This window comes from Drosophila albomicans, chromosome 2L (assembly GCF_009650485.2).
Source record: "Drosophila albomicans strain 15112-1751.03 chromosome 2L, ASM965048v2, whole genome shotgun sequence".
In the NCBI taxonomy this organism is placed as follows: domain Eukaryota; kingdom Metazoa; phylum Arthropoda; class Insecta; order Diptera; family Drosophilidae; genus Drosophila; species Drosophila albomicans.
The window spans coordinates 14646799-14667921 of NC_047628.2; the positions used below are offsets into that span (position 1 = coordinate 14646799).

The following is a 21123-nucleotide window of genomic DNA, read 5'->3' on the forward strand; positions in this document are numbered from 1 at the left end:
TTGCAATTCATTTTTAAACTTAATTGTTATTTAATGGGATAGTTTCTTCGTTCAAATTACATGTTATAGTTTTTAGGTACTAATTCAGTTTTACCATAAAAAATTATTAAGGTTTAGAGATGCAAATATTGCCTAAAAAGTTCAGCTTTAATTTTTTAAGAATTGAGTTACAGTATTCCTATTATCTTCGATAGTTTTCTCATTTAAATTACATTCTAAAGTTGCTAAGTTTTAACATAAAGAAGAAAGGATGAAGAATCTTTATGTCTGAAATGTTATTCATACTAAATACAATAGCAACATTGAGTTGTGCTATAAATAATTCTATATAGTGTAAAAAGGAAAAGTGGTCTTCAACAATTGAACTACTTGACATTTATTTTCTCGGCTTACTTTCTTATGGCCAAGTTTACCATTACAAAGACCCTTTAACTCTTGTCATATGCATTTCGCTTAAATCATAAACCCGTCTTACTTCCATATCATCTATGTATTATACGGTAGCAAATTATTTGGTGGATGACAAAACAAGAAAAAAAAAGTAAATAAAAAAGGTTTACTCTACTACCGGCAACATAATAGTTTGGGCTTTTCATTGTGGTTAACCGCTTAAACGGGACCGCAAAATAAATAAACAATAGCAAGGGCCGCTAATGCTGGTGATTGAAAGCAATGAACCTCTGGGTCGCGTGACTGCCTGGCCTATAACACTACTACTATAAAGAAAACAACAACAGAGTAGGCCCAAAGTCAAGCAGTGTCGCGGCAAAACGTTTTGCTTTCTGATATATGGCAGGGAAATGAAAATGGAAATGAAAATGAAACTGAAAATGCAGTGAGAAGAAAAGAAAATGCGCACAATTACGGCAAGACACCAAGCGAACCAACTGTTGCGGTTGTTACACTTTCGAGATGGGAGATAAGGACTATACGAAGGGTTTAGATATTCCATTTAAAATAAAAGTAATATATGTTATAAACTTTTCTGCATTGAATACCCACTTCATCATCTATTATTATGTGTTTATCTAGATCTATTCTTTCCAATTGCAATTGCAGTGTATTCTATAGTTCACCTTGTTGTCGCCTCAAGTTTCTATTATATCTTTTTTTGGTTTGCTCTTGTTGTTATGGTGCTGTCGGATATCAGCCAATCTGTTGCAACATGATTTACCACCGCATTTCCACTTGGCTTGTGCTGTTTTTGCTTTTGTTTGTGCATTTGCACAAGTTTTACGATATACATGATACTACTTATAATAGAAGATTGCATAATATTCCCTCTAGTTGCATTGATAATGAACTATATTGTCGCTTCATATAAGAGATATGATATTAAGATATTTTTACTTCACTTGCTAATTGGCATCAAATCAGTTCAACGTTCACAATTAGTTCAACGATTGCTTCCCTTTGGCACACAATTTTGTAATATTACAAGTTATGATAATAATGTTCCTTTTGCGATATCAGTATGATTCCACAGTGTTAATTGGCAATTAACGGGAATTACAGCACCAGCTTCAAAGGTGCAACAAAGTATGCATCAACTAATTACACTATTAACAAATTAATAAAGCGTAACGATAATTTTCTTGTACTTGAGTTCAACATTTTTAATTTGTTTAGTTTGCTTTGTTTGGCGCATGAAATTAAAGTTTTATTTATTTGTGCGCGGCATTCAATAGAAAGCAAACAACAAAAGCGAAGAAAACGAGAGCGTTAACTTAGTGCGACGGTTATTTTAAAAGATGTAGTTTAACGCAATTGCAACAGATGGCGCCACTTGTCGATACAGCCTGTTAAAGCGCTGTTAGTTAACAGAGGGCTCTGTTGTCTGTTTTTGAATGAAAAAATATTGTGGTGGTATTTTGTAGATAAATATATTTTAGTGTAGATAATATAAAAATTATAAATGAGAACGAAATTAAAATGTATGCATTAATTTAATATGTATGTATCTAAGTAATTTTTATTAATATCTTTTAATTTATATAATGAAGAGTATATTGTTGGCTTCTTGAGCTAACAAGTATTTCATTAATAATTTAAGGAAAATAAATTTAAATTAAAAAATATATCATTATTTTTATACCCGCTACCCATAGGGTAGAAGGGTATTATAACTTTGTGCCGGCAGGAAATGTATGTAACAGGTAGAAGGAGGCATCTCCGACCCTATAAAGTATATATATTCTTGATCAGCGTCAACAGCCGAGACGATATAGCCATGTCCGTCTGTCCGTCTGTCCGTCTGTGTGTCTGTCCGTCCGTCCGTATGAAACACTGGATCTCAGAGACTATTAGAGATAGAGCTATAATTTTTTTTCGACAGCATTTGTTATGTTTGCACGCAGATCAAGTTTGTTGCCACGCCCACTTCCGCCCCGCAAATCAAAAAAATCGAATAACAAGCGTAATTTTAAAGCTAGAGTTGCCAATTTGGTGTATACAATAATAACTATAGTAGTTATGATTCCTGGAAATTTGGTTGCGATCAGATAAAAATTGTCGAAGTTATTAAAGAAATACTTTTGTATGGGCAAACACGCCTACTTACTAGGGGTCTTAGTTGCTTTAGATGACAATCTGGTATATTGTGCCGTCTATGGTATATAATGCGGTACTATATCAATATACCAAATATACTATTTGGTATATTTTTAGTATTTTTGCAGTATATTTGGTATATTTTGAGAAAAATATCGCAAAATATATTTCTTTTATTCAAAATGGGTAGCGGGTATCTCACAGTCGAGTGCACTCGACTGTAGCTTTCTTACTTGTTATATTTTAATATTTTAATATCTATACATATTTATTTATATATATGTAGGTTGCACCAAATACCAAATTTGTAAGTTAGAGTTTCGTAAATGAAAATATTTTAATGTAATGCTATAAGTAACATATTAGGTTAGTTATAAAATATAAATAAATGTCTATCGTCGCAGCCTACAATTCATCAATTAGTATACTTTATTACTTTAAGGAAGGATATGCAAAGGAAGGAAGTCAAATATTTATTTAATAAAATATTTTCAATACATTTAACTTGTGAATTTAATTGAATTGAATTTTCGCATTCTTCAGAAGCCTAAAATAGCAGTAGGCTTTCTTTTTACAATTGTATTCTATATCTATTATTGTTGTAGAGCCATCAACTTGCCACTTGAGTGCCTGGAAAACTGTTATCCAATTGAATTGAATTCGCTTTGTAATCGACATACTATACTATACAACAATAGAAGAAATAGAAAATCAATTGATTGTTCCGAAAATCACTTTCATTACTTATGCAGTTTCCAATCAATTTTCAATTTGACGCCTCCCAACCCAAAAAAAAAAGTCTCGAAATCTCCCTTCCATCGACTCACAGAGGAGAACAGCGATAGTGCCAAAGACATCGACATCCACATCCACATCGAAAGCGGCTGCGACAACGACAACAAAGAGCTTAGCTACTTAGTTAGCTAGCCAAGTTTGTGGGCCAATGTGGGCTGTGATACTTTTGCTTAAGTCTAATCAAAACGGGCTATAAATTCCTTGAGTATAGCGTAGCGATTTTGCGATGCTTTTGCGAGTGCTTTTCCTTCGCTTCTGTTCTGCTGCCAACTTTACTAATTAATTGTGCACTTGAGAATTTTTGAGCGGCATCTCGCACAAAGCAAACTGTAAACTTGCCTTGCAAGGCAAAAAACTTGCCAAAGGAATGAGACACGAGAGAATGATAGAGAAAGAGTGTGTGTGAGAGAGAGAGAGGAGGAGCGAGTGCAGTGAGAATGTGTGCGCTTGGTATGAGAACTTGCAAAGTTGATGAGTAAATAAACTAACAATTTTTCCTACTTAATTAACAAAATTGTTTTAATGCGCCGCCGTCGACAAAAATGCCAAGTGAGGCGTTTAGTGACGGGCAACATTGACTGACAAACTGATGCATTGACTGCCTGACTAAGTGACTCAATGACTAAGCAAACATCACGGTGAAACTGAGAATCAAGTGTGTGTGCTCAGTCTGCAAGGAAGCAGCACCAAAATGACGGCGACGCGCAACTTGATAATTAAACTTGGTGCTATGTCAAGGCTGTTATGAGCGTGTTTAAAGCAAACATAAGTCTCGAATTCATTTGGCATAGTTTATCAACTTTATAAGCAATACCTTAAGCCACATAAATGCATTAATTATAGCGTCGAATATTTCAATTCTGTTGCACACCCTTTGATAAATGGCATTTGATTAACATATAAAAGGGAACTCGAAGCCAAGCCAAACTATTCACTCGCTGCCACAACCAATTTATTTGCTTGCATTGACAACTCTGCGCCACAATAAATTGCAACTCTGTAGCACGCTGCATTGCGTCCTGCTGCTGCTGCTGCTGTTGCTGCTGTTGCAACATTGCGGCTTATGAATTGCATTACAAATTCGCATAAATTTCGCGGCAAAGTAAGCGCAACAAATCGTTTTGTGCGGCGCTCGCATTTATCATCAAAAAGACGCATCCATTGCAGAAATTCAATCTAAAAAGGCAACCGCGAGAATTATGAGTACTAGAAAGACATTCTCATCGCACTCTCTCTCTCACTCTCTCTTTCTCTGGAGTTGGTTTTTGCTGATGCTGCTTTGACAGCCTTTGAGTGCGTTTTGTGAATTGACTTTTAAATGGCTCGACTTGCATTATTGCCAATCGAGTCACTCGATTTATTGGCCATTTAAAATGCTTTATGGAAATTACTTGCGATGAGGCCGCTAAGACTTGTCAGGCTGTTGGGAAATCAACATTGAATTGGCAGATAAAAGCTGATAAATATAAATTGATTCATGATAAAGAAAGCATTTAAAATATGGATTTCTCTGTGATTTTTATGAAATTTTTGAGAATGAAAGATGAATGCAAAATTGTAGAATTTTAATTTGAATGTTATAAAATTTCTGAAATAGCAAGTTAAAGACAAAATTCTTCAAATTTTAAAATAAAGTTGTCGAAATTTTCATACAAAGATGCCAACCTCTTAAAATCTCAAAATGTTGCCTAATTCTATTCAACGTTTGCCCACCTCTTAAAATCTTAAAATTTTGAGCTAGATGTCGAATTTAAGAAAGGGATTTTTTATGGGATTGAGAAGAATATATTAAAATAGAAAATTATATGGAAAATTTTAGAAAAATAAAGGCTTAAAATTAAATATTTTAATAATATTTGAGCTTTTTGAGATTAATCTATCACAATTGATTTTGTGAAAGATTTAAATAAACTGAATTATGTGGGAATACATTATTTAAATGTTCTTAAATACAAATCACACATTAAAATATATCAAGTCTAATTTAAGTATTAAAAGTAGCAGTTACCTCTTAGTAAAGCGTTTACAAATTATCTGTAATGTCGCAAAATTTTGATAGTCATTGGCATTAAAAGGGTTAAAGGCATCACGACCGGAGCACGACAAAAGTCCAATGAAAATAAACACAAAGCTGTGCAGAGAGGCATCTCTTCTCACTGGGTAATCGTTGGCTGGTTGCAAAAGGGCTAAACAAATATTTGCAGCTGCAACTCCACAAATCACAAATGAGATGATGAAGGAAGCTCCTCCAACCAGACGATGAATCGTGGACGAGGGGAGCTCTGCTTTGGCTGTCGTCAACATTTCAAAAGGACCTCAACATGACGGAAACGGAAACAACAACTTGCCTGAATTCGGCCTAAAAGTTTGCTAAGTTTAAGCCAAGGTTGATGTTGTTGCAAGTAGCTCCTAAAAGTATGCACTTGTTAGTCTGTCGAATTAGCTTAAACTGCTGTTAAGCTGAGCTTAAAGCAGCGTTGTAAGCAGCCGATAAGCCGAGCAGTGCTGTAAAACTGCTGATAAGCTTAAAGTGCATCGGTTGCACTGGAAAGCTCAGCTTTGACATCTGCGCCAGCTGCATCAGCTTGAGCGCGGCCAACTTAGCGAAAGCCGGTTCCGGTTTGGTCATTTTTCTAATGACGCATAATTGTAGAAGATATAAATCGGAGGGCATCAAGAGCTATTGGGGATTTTTTTATTGTCATTGCTATTATTTGGTAAGAGAAAAGTTTTATCGTGTCATAGGAGGACTCCGTTTAATTAAAATTTTGTTCGCAGGATTGTTTTTGTTGCCTTCAAGGCCTTGTTCCTTGCTTCGCAGCAGACAGCCAGTTTGCTTCGACCAAGTGACGCAGCTTGTCCAGCGGAGCATCCCTGCAGGCCCTCTCGGCCAGCGGAGCACCCCTGCAGGCCATTCTCGGCCAGCGGAGCACCCCTGCAGGCCCTCTCGGCCAGCGGAGCACCCCTGCACCGGCCCTCTCGGCCAGCGGAGCACTCCTGCAGGCCATTCTCGGCCAGCGGAGCACCCCTGCAGGCCATTCTCGGCCAGCGGAGCACCCCTGCACCGGCCCTCTCGGCCAGCGGAGCGCCTTTAGGCGCCAACTTTAACTCTCTGCCAGCGTCAGCAATTTGTTTTTGTGAAAACATTAATCTTCTCTAATCATCAATTAAAAGTGTTGTGAAGAACAAAACAAAAATGATTTAAATTAAATCATTCAATATATATAAAACAAAACAAACAAAAAATGCAAATAGAAAGTTATAAAAAAATGTTTGAAAAAGTGTAGCGCTTTCGCACGAAACAAATTAAAATTTACAAAATTCGAAAGCAAAGTTAAAATTTGAATAAATAATAAATAAATAGAACAAGAAGTGCAGTTTTGTTAAAAAAAAACAAATAAGATAAAAATGTGAAAGGTGCACTACGAAACAAGAAAATTAAAATTACATCTAGCGCTTATGTTTGAATACTGATTGAAACAATTATAACAAAAAAAAAATAAAAGTGCAGATCCATTAAACCGATTTAAAAGCGAAGCGCCAACACATATTAAAATTAAAAATAATAAACACAATCGCAATTATGAATGATTAAAACAAATTGTAAAAGTGCGATTAGGAAAAATAATGAAATTGTAAAAAGAAAATATTAAAACAAGAGTGTTAGAAAATTGTGAAGAATAGAATGAAAAGAAATGAATAGTTATTCAAACGCGAATCGTAAATTAGAAAAAGAATTTAAAAGTCATGTGGAAAAATGAACACCCATTAAAAGAAATATTTGTTTAAATTAATTTATAATTGGTTATGAAAAGAATTAGTAATATTTAAATGAAAATGTGCGAATGTGTTTGATGTGTAGAGAAAAATATTCTTTTATAAAACACGTCGTTTAGCCCGTTCCAGCACTTCGCCGGAGATCGATCACCGCCGCAGGAGTTCTGGGGGTAAGTTTGTTAAACAATAATGAAAATGTACGCCTGGTACAAACATTTATGTTCTCACACATTTTGCACATGAAAATTAACGCAACTAAATGAACCTAAAGAAATGTTAAATAGAATAAATGGAAATTCATAAAAGTTGCTCAAAAAAATTAATTCGTAATAAATAAAAGAAAAAAAAATGAAAACAAAAGAATGAATTACAGCCGTTGTCAACAAAACAAAATTTAAAAATAAATAAATTATACAATTATTATTTTTTACAAAAATTATTAAGCAAAAACAATTAAGCAGAACAAATACGGCACAAATATTTAAAAATTTTCTAATACAAACGCAAAGAAAAAATAATTAGACTTAGAATTTATATTAAATTGTTATATGATATTATTATATTATTATATTATTCCTATTATTGTCAACATTGCTTTATACTCAAATCTTATAATTTTTATCTCTTTTATATTTGTTCCTTTAATTAAAACAATTTAATCATGGAATAATTTCTCTTTCAATTAGCCAAACCGGGCCGTAGGCTAAACCGTCGTAGGGCACACAAGGGATCACCAGAGCCAGGCTCTGACGCTTGTGATCATAGGATGGGTGGGGATCCTTGTCACGCAACACCAGTGACAAGATGATAACTTAAATCTCGTACTCTATCTTCTTCTCTCTCTCTCTCCCTCTCTCTCGTTTTTTGTTTTGTTTTCTTTCACTCTCTGCAGAGGCAAACGATAGCAACTTTAGTTTTTTTATTTCTCTTCCGGTTAGTGTTCTAGCTTTTCTCTATGTCGCAGCACGCTCAATTCTAATCTTCTTAATAATAGTGCGCAGCGAAAAGGATAGATTTGTGGAAGCAAGACCACCACCCCCAAAGCCGACGAGCTAGAGCCGGATACTAAAGCGTGCCCCTCACCCACAGATCGTCCGTCCGTCCTTGCGGCGTATATCGTTGCACTTTACGGAGATAATTCATTATTATTAATAAGAAAAGTGGCGCCCAACGTGTAGGACCTTATTGGGTACAGTAATAACTCAGTAAGACTCTCGCAAAGAAATTCTAAAGTTTGCCTTTTGTTTCACAGTTTTTGTTTTTTTTTTCCTTTCTTAATATTTCAACCCTTTAAAAGAATTCGTCGGTAATTTTCTAATAGCTTTGGAAAACAAAACAGAAAATCTTATTTTCGGGTTTGGCCACTATTTAAAGTTGGCGTCAGAATTATATCTCCTCTTCTATCAAATGGGTCAATAATGGGGTATCACTTAATGAGAGGAACTACAGAAGAATTCAACTCCGGTGGATATTCTGGCCCTTGTTATAAGATACACACGTTATCGACACATGATAATCTGCACAAAGTTCAAACGATGGATTATGTGGACATTTGAATTAAAAAGTGTCACAACCCCGTATGACTTTGGCAGACTTCACTTCAAAACTTTAGAAGCTTTAGTTCTTAGAAGATTTAATTGGAAAACAATAAGAAGATTTCTGATCGTTCTGTTGTCCGTAAATCAGCTAAGATTCTAAACTCATCCCTCTGTCTATTTATCCTTTGTACGAGAATTTTTAGTTATTAAAAGTTAAACTACCCTACGACAGGTGTGATGTCTGATTTCGAGTTCGGTTAAAAATATTTATGAATTATTTCTTTATATTTCTACGTTATTTTTGGTTCCTTTGAATAGTACCATTTTTTGTATTTTTTTAATTTTATTATTTTTTTTGTTTATATATATTTTTCGTTGGTTAGTAAATTTTTGTTTTTTCTTCTGTTGATAATTTTCGATTAAGACCGACACATCAACGAACATTATACTCTGCGAACAATTATTAGCTCTATAGTTTGTTTCTTTCTCTTTGAAAAATGAGTGTTGCTCGATCGCCGAACAAGGGAGCAATAGGCTTGCCTATCGTTGCAGAGGCGTATAGAACCGCATGCAACCACGAGTTTCACAAAAAGTGCATAGAATTGCATTTTGAAACGAAGGACAAATGCCCAGTTTGTCAAGTGCTATCTAGGCCAGTTGAGCCATCGAATACTCAAGGGTTGCAAACTCGCTCACAGTCTAAAAGCCGTCAGGCGGAAGAGCGGAGTAGCGATTCAGTGACGGATGACGTTGCTAGCACATCGCAAATGAGATCGAACATACGCGTAAGTGATTTAGAGAATCCTGAATCCGTGAATGTTCTTTCCTTGCTCGCTATGGAGAGCAGATTGCTCACTACTCTCTCCGAGAGGATGGCCGAACTAATTCAGAGTTCGGTCGTAGATAGTGTGCAATGGTTGATCGCGACTCCAGCAAATAGCGATGCTAGAACCAGCACACCTCCAACAGGGCAGAGAATGGAAAGTAGGCCTGGATATGTCAGAGAGCAAGACTTCAATGCTGACCCTGCAAGGATCAATTCTGGCACTCCAATGTCGCATGTATCCGACCTATTAAATAGGCCAGACAAGGTAGTGCAAGTATTAAATGGTTGGAAAATTAAATTCTCTGGAACAGGAGTATCCGTTGACAATTTTATATATAGAGCAGAGGCACTCACCCATCAGACATTAGGCGGGAATTTTGTTGTTCTATGTAAGCATGCTAGCGTACTCTTCGAAGGCAAGGCCCTCGAATTCTATTGGCGTTACCACAAAAGCGTCTTAGATGTGAAATGGGAAGAATTGTGCGCAGCCTTGCGATCACAGTTCAAAATCGCACGAGACGATTGTGACATAGAGGAGCTTATTAGGAACAGAAAACAGAAACCAAATGAATCGTTTGACAGTTTTTACGAAAGCTTATCTGTGTTAACAGATCAGTTAGAAGTGCGATGGTCTACACTGAAGGTCGTTCGCGTCCTTAAAAACAATTTAAGGCCTGAAATACGGCATGAGCTGCTAAATGTAGACGTAAAAACTGTGTCAGATTTGAGGGAGATATGCCGTCGACGCGAAACCTTTTTGGACGATGTTCAAAAGTCTCACGGCTATGCAAAAAGGACACCATTTAGACGTGAAGTCGCAGAGTTTGTAGATTGTCAAACTCAGAGTATTGAGTCAGAATGCGAAAGCGAGTTAGACATAGAAGCTATATCCTTGGTATGTTGGAATTGCCGTAAGGAAGGACACCGATACCAGGATTGCGTATCAGACCGAAGAGTCTTTTGTTATGGCTGTGGAGCAGCTAACACGTACAAACCGAGTTGTGGCAAGTGGTCAAAAAACTCCAAGCCCGGCACATCGAAGTCAGCGTACAAACCGAAGACTTCGAGTGCCTCACGAACCCAAGCGACAATGACAGACGAGTGACGGAAGTCTCACAACTTCCACCATACACTTTACCAAATGTGAAAATTTTACCGGACTTACAGAACGATGTCAGCATATTACTACATCAGAAAATACCAATATTGAAAGAGAAAACCGTTCTTACAAATGATTTTTCACCTGATTTTACGAAATCCAAAACTCGAAGCACAAAGCGCATTAAATCATTTTGGCAGCAGGTCAAAAAGTGTGTGCTTGGGTTGGAACACATAGGCACACTCTCACCTGGATCTAGTGATCCTCGACCATTTTTGTCCGTTCGAATTCTCAATCGCACGAATAAGACGAATTTAATTTCGCATTCTATAGAGGTGGGCGGCGCTAAGCCTACTAAGCAGCGACATTTCCCAGTATCGCCTGCTGTAGAAAAGGCTATGTATGGAGAAATAGACAGGATGCTGGAACTGGGAGTGATAGAAGAGTCAGAAAGTGCCTGGTCTTCTCCAATCGTTATGGTAACAAAACCAGGCAAAGTGCGAATCTGTTTAGTTTGCCGTAAAGTTAACAGCTTAACGGAGAAAGATGCGTATCCACTTCCTCAAATTAACGGCATTTTGAGTAGACTACCTAAAGCTGAGTTCATCACCAGCTTAGATTTAAAAGGTGCTTATTGGCAAGGGCCTCTCGATGTTCAAGCCCGAGATAAAACGGCTTTCACTGTCCCTGGTAGGCCGTTATATCAATTTAAAGTTATGCCTTTTGGATTGTGCAACGCGACTAGCACTATGTCGCGATTGATGGACAAGGTAGTACCGGCCCATCTTAGAAACGAAGTATTTGTACATTTAGACGATTTGCTTATAGTCTCATCTAGTTTAGGCCATTTAGAGGTGTTGAGAGAGATAGCTCTCCACATTGAGCGTGCAGGTTTGACAATCAACATTGGCAAAAGTCATTTCTACATGCGGCGTGTGCGCTATTTGGGCCACATAATCGGAGACGGTGGAATTAAGACTGACCCAGAGAAAGTCAGAGCCATACAAGATTTTCCACTTCCGAAAACATTACGAGGTTTGCGAAGCTTCATGGGTTTGTGCGGTTGGTATCGCAAGTTCGTTCCGAATTTTGCCTCGTTAGTTTCACCTTTAACTGATTTAATGACCACTAAACGAAGATTTAGTATGACACCGGAAGCATGCACAGCATTCGACGTGTTGAAATCACGCCTTAGTGAAGCTCCCGTGCTATGCAGCCCTGAATTTACTAAGCCATTCGCAATACATTGCGATGCTAGTAAATCTGGCGTTGGGGCAGTGTTAGTTCAATTGAATGAGAACGGAGATGAACGTCCAGTGGCTTTCATTTCGAAAAAACTCAACAAAGCTCAACGCAATTACACTGTCACCGAGCAAGAGTGTTTAGCAGCGATTGTAGCACTGAAGAATTTTCGTGCTTACGTGGAAGGACACGGTTCACCATTGTGACTGATCATGCTTCATTAAAATGGCTGATGTCCAACCATGATTTAAATTCACGTCTAGCTCGTTGGGCATTATCGTTACAAAGGTATCGTTTTAAAATAGAACATCGGAAAGGCTCGATGAATGTGGTACCAGATTCTCTGTCGAGAGTGAATGAAGATGGCGTGGCTGCCATAGACTTACGACAGGGTTTAATTGTGGATTTAGACTCGCCACATTTCAAGTCTCAAGAGTACTTGGAGTTGCTCGATAGCGTAAAAGCTAATAGTACAAATTTTCCGGATTTAAAAGTTGATAGTGGCTACGTGTATCGTAAGGCTGAGCATTTGACAGGAGAGCAGATACACGACGAGTATGCCTGGAAACTCTGGATACCAAAAGAATTGGTCCCTGAAATTCTTTTCCAGTCACATGACAGTCCTTTGTGCTCACATGGGGGTATCCACAAAACCATCGAAAGAGTGAGGAGATATTATTTCTGGCCTGGTCTCGTTTCTGATGTTAAAGCTTACATCAACGCTTGTGAAGTTTGTAAAACTACGAAAGCACCAAATCATGCTCTGAGACCTCCTTTGGGTAAAGCTCCTGAAAGTCAGCGGTTTTTCCAACGCCTTTTTATTGACTTTCTTGGACCGTATCCCCGATCAAGGAGTGGAAATATTGGAATATTTATAGTACTCGACCATTTTTCAAAATATGTTTTCCTTAAGCCAGTAAAAAAAATAAACGCGGCTCTCGTAATTAAATATCTGGAAGGAGAATTATTCATGACTTTCGGCGTTCCAGAAACTATTGTCTCTGACAATGGATCGCAGTTTCGCTCTGAGGCGTTTCAAAAGCTCTTGAAACAGTATGGAGTAAATCAAATGTTCACCGCTGTTCATTCCCCTCAAGCGAATGCATCTGAACGAGTTAATCGCTCGGTAATTTCGGGAATAAGAGCTTACTTGCGTCCAGATCAGAAGGATTGGGACGAAAGCTTAAGCAAAATATGCTGTGCTTTGAGATCGTCCGTGCATTCGAGCATCGGTACTTCTCCATATTACATGGCTTTCGGCAGCACATGATTACGTCGGGGTCAACATATGCATTGCTTAGAAAGCTAAACATGCTGGATGATCGATCATTAGTATTTAATCGACAGGACTCTTTTGATTTGATCCGTAAGAATGCATGTAAGCTGATGCAACTTAAGCATGATGTGAACGAGAAACGTTACAATTTGCGGTCAAGAATAATAACTTTCGCGCCAGGACAAGAAGTGTTCCGTCGAAATTTCAAGCAAAGTTGCTTCCAGACTGGTTATAATGCAAAGTTTGGTCCCGCATTTCTAAAGGCGCGAGTTCGTAGAAAACTCGGCAATTCGAATTATGAGCTCGAAGATTTACAAGGCCATTTGCTAGGCAATTATCATGTCAAGGACATTCGACAATGATGTTGCTTCCGGCGGTATCAGTCTAGGGTATCTATTGAAAGGAAATACCCTAGTCTGATTGTGGCGGGGGGGTTTTGTAACGGCGCCTACAGCAACGTGTATTGAATTCGGCCTAAAAGTTTACTAAGTTTAAGTCAAGGTTGATGTTGCTGCAAGTAGCTCCTAAAAGTATGCACTTGTTAGTCTGTCGAGTTGAGCTTAAAGCAGCGCTGTAAGCAGCTGATAAGCCGAGCAGTGCTGTAAAACTGCTGATAAGCTTGAAGTGCATCGGTTGCACTGGAAAGCTCAGCTTTGACATCTGCGCCAGCTGCACCAGCTTGAGCGCGGCCAACTTAGTGAAAGCCGGTTCCGGTTTGGTCATTTTTCTAATGACCGGCTGCGTACATAGACGCGTAATTATTGAAGATTTAAATCGGAAGGCATCGAGCGCTATTGGGAAATTTTTTATTGTCTTTGCTATTATTTGGTAAGAGAAAAGTTTTATAGTGTCATAGGAGGACTCCGTGTAATTAAAATTTTGTTCGCAGGATTGGTTTTGCTGCCTTCAAGGCCTTGTTTCTTTGCTTCGCAGCATACCGCCAGTTTGCTTCGGCCAAGTGCCGCAGCTTATCCAGCGGAGCACCCCTGCAGGCCATTCTCGGCCAGCGGAGCACCCCTGTAGGCCATTCTCGGTCAGCGGAGCGCCCTGCGCCGGCATTCTCGGCCAGCGGAGCACCCTCTCCGGCCCTCACGGCCAGCGGAGCACCCCTGCACCGGCCCTCTCGGTCAGCGGAGCACCTCTCCGGCCCTCACGGCCAGCGGAGCACCCCTGCACCGGCTCTCTCGGCCAGCGGAGCACCTCTCCGGCCCTCACGGCCAGCGGAGCACCCCTGCAGCGGCCAGCGGAGCACCTCTCCGGCCCTCTCGGCCAGCGGAGCACCTCTCCGGCCCTCACGGCCAGCGGAGCACCCCTGCACCGGCCCTCTCGGCCAGCGGAGCACCTCTCCGGCCCTCACGGCCAGCGGAGCACCCCTGCACCGGCCCTCTCGGCCAGCGGAGCGCCTCTACAGGCCACTGCCTGGCCAGCGAAGCGCCTTTAGGTGCCAACTTTAACTCTCTGCCATCATCATCAAATTGTTTTTGTGAAATCATTCTCTAATCGTCGATTAAAAGTGTTGTGAAAACCAAACAATGATTTAAACTAAATCACTCTTGCAATTTGAAACAAACAAAATCTAATTTATCTGTTAAAATAAAACGATCGAAAAGTGTAGCGCATTCGACCGAAACAAATTAAAATTTTACACAGTCAAGTCAAAATTTAAATAAAAAAAATAGAAAACGGAAGTGCAGTTTTGTTAAAACACAGACGAGTTAAGAAATGTAAAAGTTGCACTACAAAACAAAAAAAAAAAATTTAAAAATCACTTATGTCTGAATACTAATTGAAACAATTGCGAAGCGCCAACACATATAAAAAATCAAAAATTATTAAATGCAATCGCAGTTATAATAGATTAAAACAGAGTTAAAAGTGTAATTAAGATAAAAAGAATGAAATTGTAAAAGGAAATTATTAAAACAAGAGTGCTGTAAAATTGTAAAGATTAGAAATGAAAAGCAAGTCGAAAATTAAAAACAGTATGAAAGTCATGTCAAGAAAGAACATGAATTATAAGTAAAATTCTTGTCTAAATTAATTAATAATTTGTTGTACTAAAAATTGATAGTGTATAATTCAAATGTGCGGATGTGCTTATTGTGCAAAAATTTATTTTTTTTATGCAACACCTCGTCGTTTAGCCCGTTCCAGCACTTCGCCGGAGATCGATCACCGCCGCAGGAGTTCTGGGGGTAAGTTCGATAATGAAAACTGAAAGATGTACATCTTGTACAAATATTTTAATTATTGCACATTACGCACACGAAAAATTCACGCAACAAAAAAATGAGTTTGTATAAAAGATAGATGAGAATAATAAAATCGATAATAGTTGGAAAAAAAAAGAAGAAAATTAATTCTCAATAAATATAAATAAAATTAAATGAAACACAGCCGATGAAAACAAAACAAACAAAAAAAAAATAGACAAATTATTGATTATAGTTAAGCAAATAAATATTAAACAATTAGGAAAAAAACAAATACGGCACAAAATTGAAACATTCTGAAATACAATTTAAAAATTATTAGATTTAAATATTATATTCTTTTGTCATATTATATCATTTTTTTTTTTAAATTTATTTATACTTGTTTATAATGTATTATTTCTTATATATTTACACCCTTAATTAAAACAAATTTGAACATGGAGTAATTTCTCTTTTAATTAGCCGAACCTGGCCTTAGGCTCCACCGTCGTAGGGCCCAAAAGGGATCACCAGAGCCAGGCTCTGTTGCTTGTGATCGTAGGATGGGTGGGGATCCTTGTCACGTAACACCAGTGACAAGCTGGTAACTTAAATCTCGTGCTCTCTCTCTTCTTCTCTCTCTCTCTCTTCTCTCTCTCTCTTTCTTTCTCTCTTTCTCTGCAGGGTTATGGAAACTTTAAATTTTTTTTTTTTTTTATCACTTCTCTTCCGGTTAGTGTTCTAGCTATTCATTTTGTCGCAGCACGCTCAATTCTAGACTTATTAATGATAGTACGCAGCGAATATAGGGTAGATTTGTGGAAGCAAGACCACCACCCCCAAAGCCGACGAGCTAGAGCCGGATACTATAGCGTGCCCCGCACCCACAGATCGTCCGTTCACCCTTGCGGTATATATCGTTGCACGTTACAGCCTGAGGTGACTACCAAAGCCCAACCAGTCACATTGAGGGAGGTCTTACTCTGTCGGCTTGACCTTCACAGCCCTTTCAACGCCAACCCCAAAGGTTGGCAATGAGGCCTGCTGCATTGTTTGTATTTGCAGCTTTGTCTGCGCCTTTTCAAAGGGTTTAATTGTGCTTTTTGTCTGGCTGTTGACATAGGTATAGTCATCCATCCATATGCCAGTCTTTTCTTTTGCCTCCCCATTTCAACATCTCGCTCGGCATGTTTTGTATTCAATATTGTTCAGAATGCGAGGAACGTGTTAATTAACTTGTATAAATCAAGCGCTAATAGACTGAGAAGCTCTTCTAAAATATTAGGGTCTGCTGGAACTAAAGTGAAAGTGGTTTTAGATGCTTAATCTTTAAACATAATTGAGTCGAGTCAACTATGTGAACATATGGCTGAAAACCCAATTATGATAGAGTTCATATAGATAAATTGAGTTTGAAATAATGGATGCTCAAAATAGACTTACGGATGTGTCATAGTATTAGAATAGAAAGTATTTGTTAAATTAGCGACTTAAAGATAACTATTTGTATATTTTTACAATGATCTTAAAAAATAATACAGATATTTTTTTGATACTTTCATTTTATACTTGATCTTATACTTTGATCTTAGAAATAATACAGTTTATTAAATGAAGTAAAGAAAGTTTGCACAACTTGTTTTCTAGACTTCAAGTTTGTTCTAATAACTATTTTATTAATTTTTGTATATAATGTATATATGAAAAGTTAAAAAACTTTAGTAGTATTGAAAAGAGCTTTGCAGAGCTATGTAATTTAATATATCTTACATTGATTGATTTATCTACAATTGACTGTTATTAACTGTTTAAATAGACAATATTAATTTTGCGAAGCTTTGTTAAAATTTTCGTGATAGCTTTATGACAAATTTGCTTCCCTTTTCCAGTAGCTGCTTTCGAAATTTCATGTAATTTTCTAAGCTCACACATTTTCTAATGTCAAATAATTAATATTTCTTCAAATTACGCTGCCACAAAATGTGGTTAATTGTGGTGCTGCACTTGCTGTTGCTGTTTTCGATGACTCAAGCTAATTTGTCAACTACCACAACTCAATCCTCAAGCTCATCTGCGACTATTCCACCGCCTAAAGTGCTGCAGATCAACCAAACGAACTTTAACAGCACGCTGCAAGCTAATGATGTTGTCTTCATCAACTTTTATGCAGATTGGTGTCACTTTAGTGGGCTGCTCTCGCCGATCTTTGAAACAGCTGCTCAACGACTAGCCGAAGAATTGCCTAGATCGGCAAAAGTTGTCTTGGGACGCGTGGATTGTGTGCAGGAATTGCAGCTAGCAAAACATTATGCCATCATCAAATTTCCAACGTTGCGACTCTTTTATCGCGGCCATGAACTGCGGCAAGAATATCGTGGCAAGCGTTCGGTTGAGGCGCTTGTTGAGTATGTGAAGAAGCAGTTTCAGTTTGCGATCAAACGATTTAATGATATGGAACAGTTGGAGATGATTGATGTGAAGCGACGCTCGATGATTGGCTTTTTCGATAATCGCACCAAGCCCGAGTTTGCTGTCTTTGAGCAACTGGCGGAGCGCTATAAGCACGAGTGTGACTTCTATCAGCGAGTTGGCCCTCCGCTTGTCAACGTGTCGTATACGCAACAAATGCCAACGTTAGTCTATCGTCCCGATACGGCGCGTACACATGCCACGGATGAGGTGTTTAAGGGTGATATGGCGATAAAAGAGAAGGTTGAGGCGTGGCTAATACAGAAATGTTTGCCTTTGGTGCGTGAAGTGGACTTTAGCAACGTGGAGGAGCTCATTGAGCAGCGTTTGCCATTGCTGGTGTTGTTTCATCTACCTAACGATATGAATTCGGTGAAGGATTTCAAGGCGATTGTTGAAATGCAATTGTCGGATTGCCGACAATTGAACTATGTCACAGTGAATGGCCTCAGATTTCAGCATTCTGTGCGTCACATGGGCAAAACATATCGCGATTTGCCAATTATTGCCATCGACTCGCTGAAACTTATGTATCCATATCCCAAATTCAAGGATATGTATATACCAGGACATCTCAGGCAGTTTGTCGAGTCGTTCAATAATCAAACATTAAAGCACGAATCGTTGTCGTCAAATAGCACCGAGTTGCCAGCGAATTCGACGTTTAAACATTTGGGACCCTCCAAGCATCGCTATAGTCTGATCGCACACGATGAGCTATGAGTGATGATGTGCCCTCGGTTCATTTTGGTTTAATCTTCTTGTGCTCCAAGTCCTAGCTGCTTGATATCCGTGCTTCTGCTTGCTCTTGTTATTCTTGTTAATAAAGCTATTCCAGTTGCTGGCAACTTAATCAGCTCTTGGCGTTGTGCACACTTCAGGGAGCGCACTAACACTACACTACACAGCAGGGAAATTGAAAGTGGTAAATCCTTTGAGTTGTGGCATATTAAAGAGGCTTAACTGATGTTGAATGCCTTACAGATTTGTACATGTACTTTATATTCTCGATAAAAGGGTATTCTAAGTTTGTGCCAGCTGAAATTTTTCTATAATACTAACCAATATCTACAGTCATTATAATTTCTAAAATAAAAATCTTAGAATCTTATGGCATATGTGTTATTTAGTAGTAAATCGGTATACCAAAAATACTTTTTGGTATATTTTAGTTGCATTACTCAAACAAATTTGATTAATTTCTTATATTAAGCGTATTTTAGTTGCATAATTTTTAAAGATTTTTAATAAATATTATATTTTAAATTTGCAACTCTAACTTAATCGACTTTTTTTTTAAATAAATAAACTTTTATCATGTTAAGTTAAATATAGAAAAATAAGGTAATTTTTTTGATACATATTTCACTATTTAAAAGCATTAAATTCACGCAACAAATGTTGGCAAAACTAATCGAAAATAGGTTTTAAAATGAATGGATTTAAGTTTTGTTCATGATATTTAAACTCTTTCTTTTGTGAATGCAACACCAGATACTTGCAGCCCAGTGTAGCTGCAGCTTTTAGTCCTCTTTTTTGTGTGTATTTGAGGCTCATGCATTTTGTAGCTGCTTAAAAATGCTTGTTTTTCGTTTGCCACGGAAAATGGTGAAAACAAATTGCCTGCAACTAAACATAATGGTTAAACAGACACCTGCTCAAGGCACTCTCAAGGAAAATCACTTGAGCTGCCTCAACTTCTGCTTCTTCTTCTACTACTGCTGCTCCTTGGGCACTGAACGAGGTCTTATCGTACTCGGCAGCCATTTGCCTCAACTTGACTATAGTCATGGCCTCTGCACAAGAGTTTCGCTTACTCGCTTACTCGCTAGTTCTCAGCTTGCATCTTGCTGTCTCGCTCGACATAATTTGCTGTGGTTTTGCATTTACTTTGCATCCCAAGCATGCTTGAGGCTTTGAGGCTGATGTTACTGCTGCTGCACCAGCAGAAGCAGAAGCAGCAGCATTAGCCTGGTTTTGTAGCTTCTACTTGGCAGGCTAGGCTATCCAACTTGCAGCTTCCCACTTGACTGAGCTTGTCTTGTTCTTGCAGTGCCTGGCACTTCCGTTTCCGGCTGCAACTTCACTTCCCCTTGCAACAGCTGCCATCTACCAGTTGTTGGTTTTAGTTTTATGCGCTGCATTTGCACCCTGTTTGCAATCACTTCAGCGCCATGGTCGTCATCCTCATCGTCGTCGTCGTCCTTGCGGTGTCTACGAACCAAAATCTGCAGCTGAACACCACCAAATGCAACAGCAGCAGCTGCTGTCGACTTCAACTGAGTCGCACTTGCAGTTGAGTGCGGTTTTTTTTTGGATTGTTTTCTTATAAACATATGCGCATATCTAATTTGCTCATTGTTTTTCGTGGTTACAGATTTGCATGCTCTCAAAACACTGCGAGAAAACGTAGAATGAAAATGGGATTAGCAAGTTTTAGCATTGTTTGGACTATTTAAGTCGAATTTACATTATTTATAAGTTTTAAATAAAATATTAAGGAAAATATTTAAATATAAATTTCAAAAAATCCAAAAAAGTTTGTTAAATTCTATGGACAAGTATGAAAATATTTTTCGACTGACAATTAATATATCTTAAAAATAAAATATAACAAATAAAAGAACTACAGTACACTGTAGGATATTCGCTACCCAATAATGCGGTATTATTCCTTAAAATTTCCAAACTACTATGCCGCAAAAATAGTAAAATATATCAATAGCGATATTTGGTATATTGACTTAGAATTACATTCAAAATATACCAGTACAAAATATACCAAATTATCAACCAAAGCAACTAAGACCCGTAGAAAGTAAGCATTTTTCTTAAAAAACTTCGACAATTTGTATCTGATCGGAATCAAATTTTCAGGAATTATATACACCACCAAGCTTTAAAATTACTCTTGCTTTTAAATTTTTGTCGATTTGCAAGGGTGGAAAAATAAAAACAATAATAGCCATAACTTTAATATTAATTCCATCAAAGTTTTATTAGTTTAAACTTGTATTACCATTAAAAATGTTATATTAAATATCATTACGACATTGTTCAAGAGTCTGTATACAAGATCAAAGTTGCTATATTATTGTTCCAAAAAATGTATTTTACAATAAGTATTACAAATACACTGACATTATAAAACCTTTCATTATGAATACTCTTTTCATTATGGTTTCATGACAAATTTCATCTTAAATATCATTAAGATATTTAAGAGTCTGGAAGTGACGATTTTGTTGAACTAAATTATTTAATTCTCTCCCACAAATGTAGTAAATAAATATTGGATAATATACTCAATTTTCTGACAGTGTAGCCACACAAAGCCTGTAGTTTATCAACGCAAC

The 21123-nt window shown here is 37.7% G+C and overlaps 4 protein-coding genes across 15 annotated transcripts in view; all 4 read left to right on the top strand.

Moving 5' to 3' along the window:
• Positions 1–21123, top strand: part of LOC117563883 (lipase 1) — a 57773-nt gene that overhangs the window by 8057 nt on the left and 28593 nt on the right. The gene's annotated exons all lie outside the window — the stretch shown is intronic.
• LOC127565204 (uncharacterized) lies at positions 3888–6505 on the top strand. Its single transcript, XM_052002721.1, has 3 exons — positions 3888–3894; positions 5999–6062; positions 6124–6505. Exons 1-3 carry the CDS (start codon positions 3888–3890, stop codon positions 6503–6505), a joined length of 453 nt encoding a protein of 150 aa, XP_051858681.1.
• On the top strand, positions 13547–14603 carry LOC127565132 (skin secretory protein xP2-like). Of its 12 annotated transcripts, none has more exons than XM_052002356.1 (4): positions 13547–13931; positions 13993–14199; positions 14232–14384; positions 14446–14566. In XM_052002356.1, exons 1-4 carry the CDS (start codon positions 13834–13836, stop codon positions 14555–14557), a joined length of 570 nt encoding a protein of 189 aa, XP_051858316.1. In that variant the 5' UTR covers positions 13547–13833; the 3' UTR covers positions 14558–14566. The 12 variants fall into 12 exon arrangements, with proteins under 12 accessions (XP_051858316.1, XP_051858311.1, XP_051858318.1 ...); XM_052002358.1 differs by having other exon boundaries at positions 13556–13931; positions 14232–14303; positions 14385–14544; XM_052002355.1 differs by having other exon boundaries at positions 13557–13931; positions 14232–14303; positions 14356–14557.
• LOC127565205 (endoplasmic reticulum resident protein 44-like) lies at positions 17279–18490 on the top strand. The gene has a single exon (XM_052002722.1). It carries the CDS (start codon positions 17279–17281, stop codon positions 18488–18490), a length of 1212 nt encoding a protein of 403 aa, XP_051858682.1.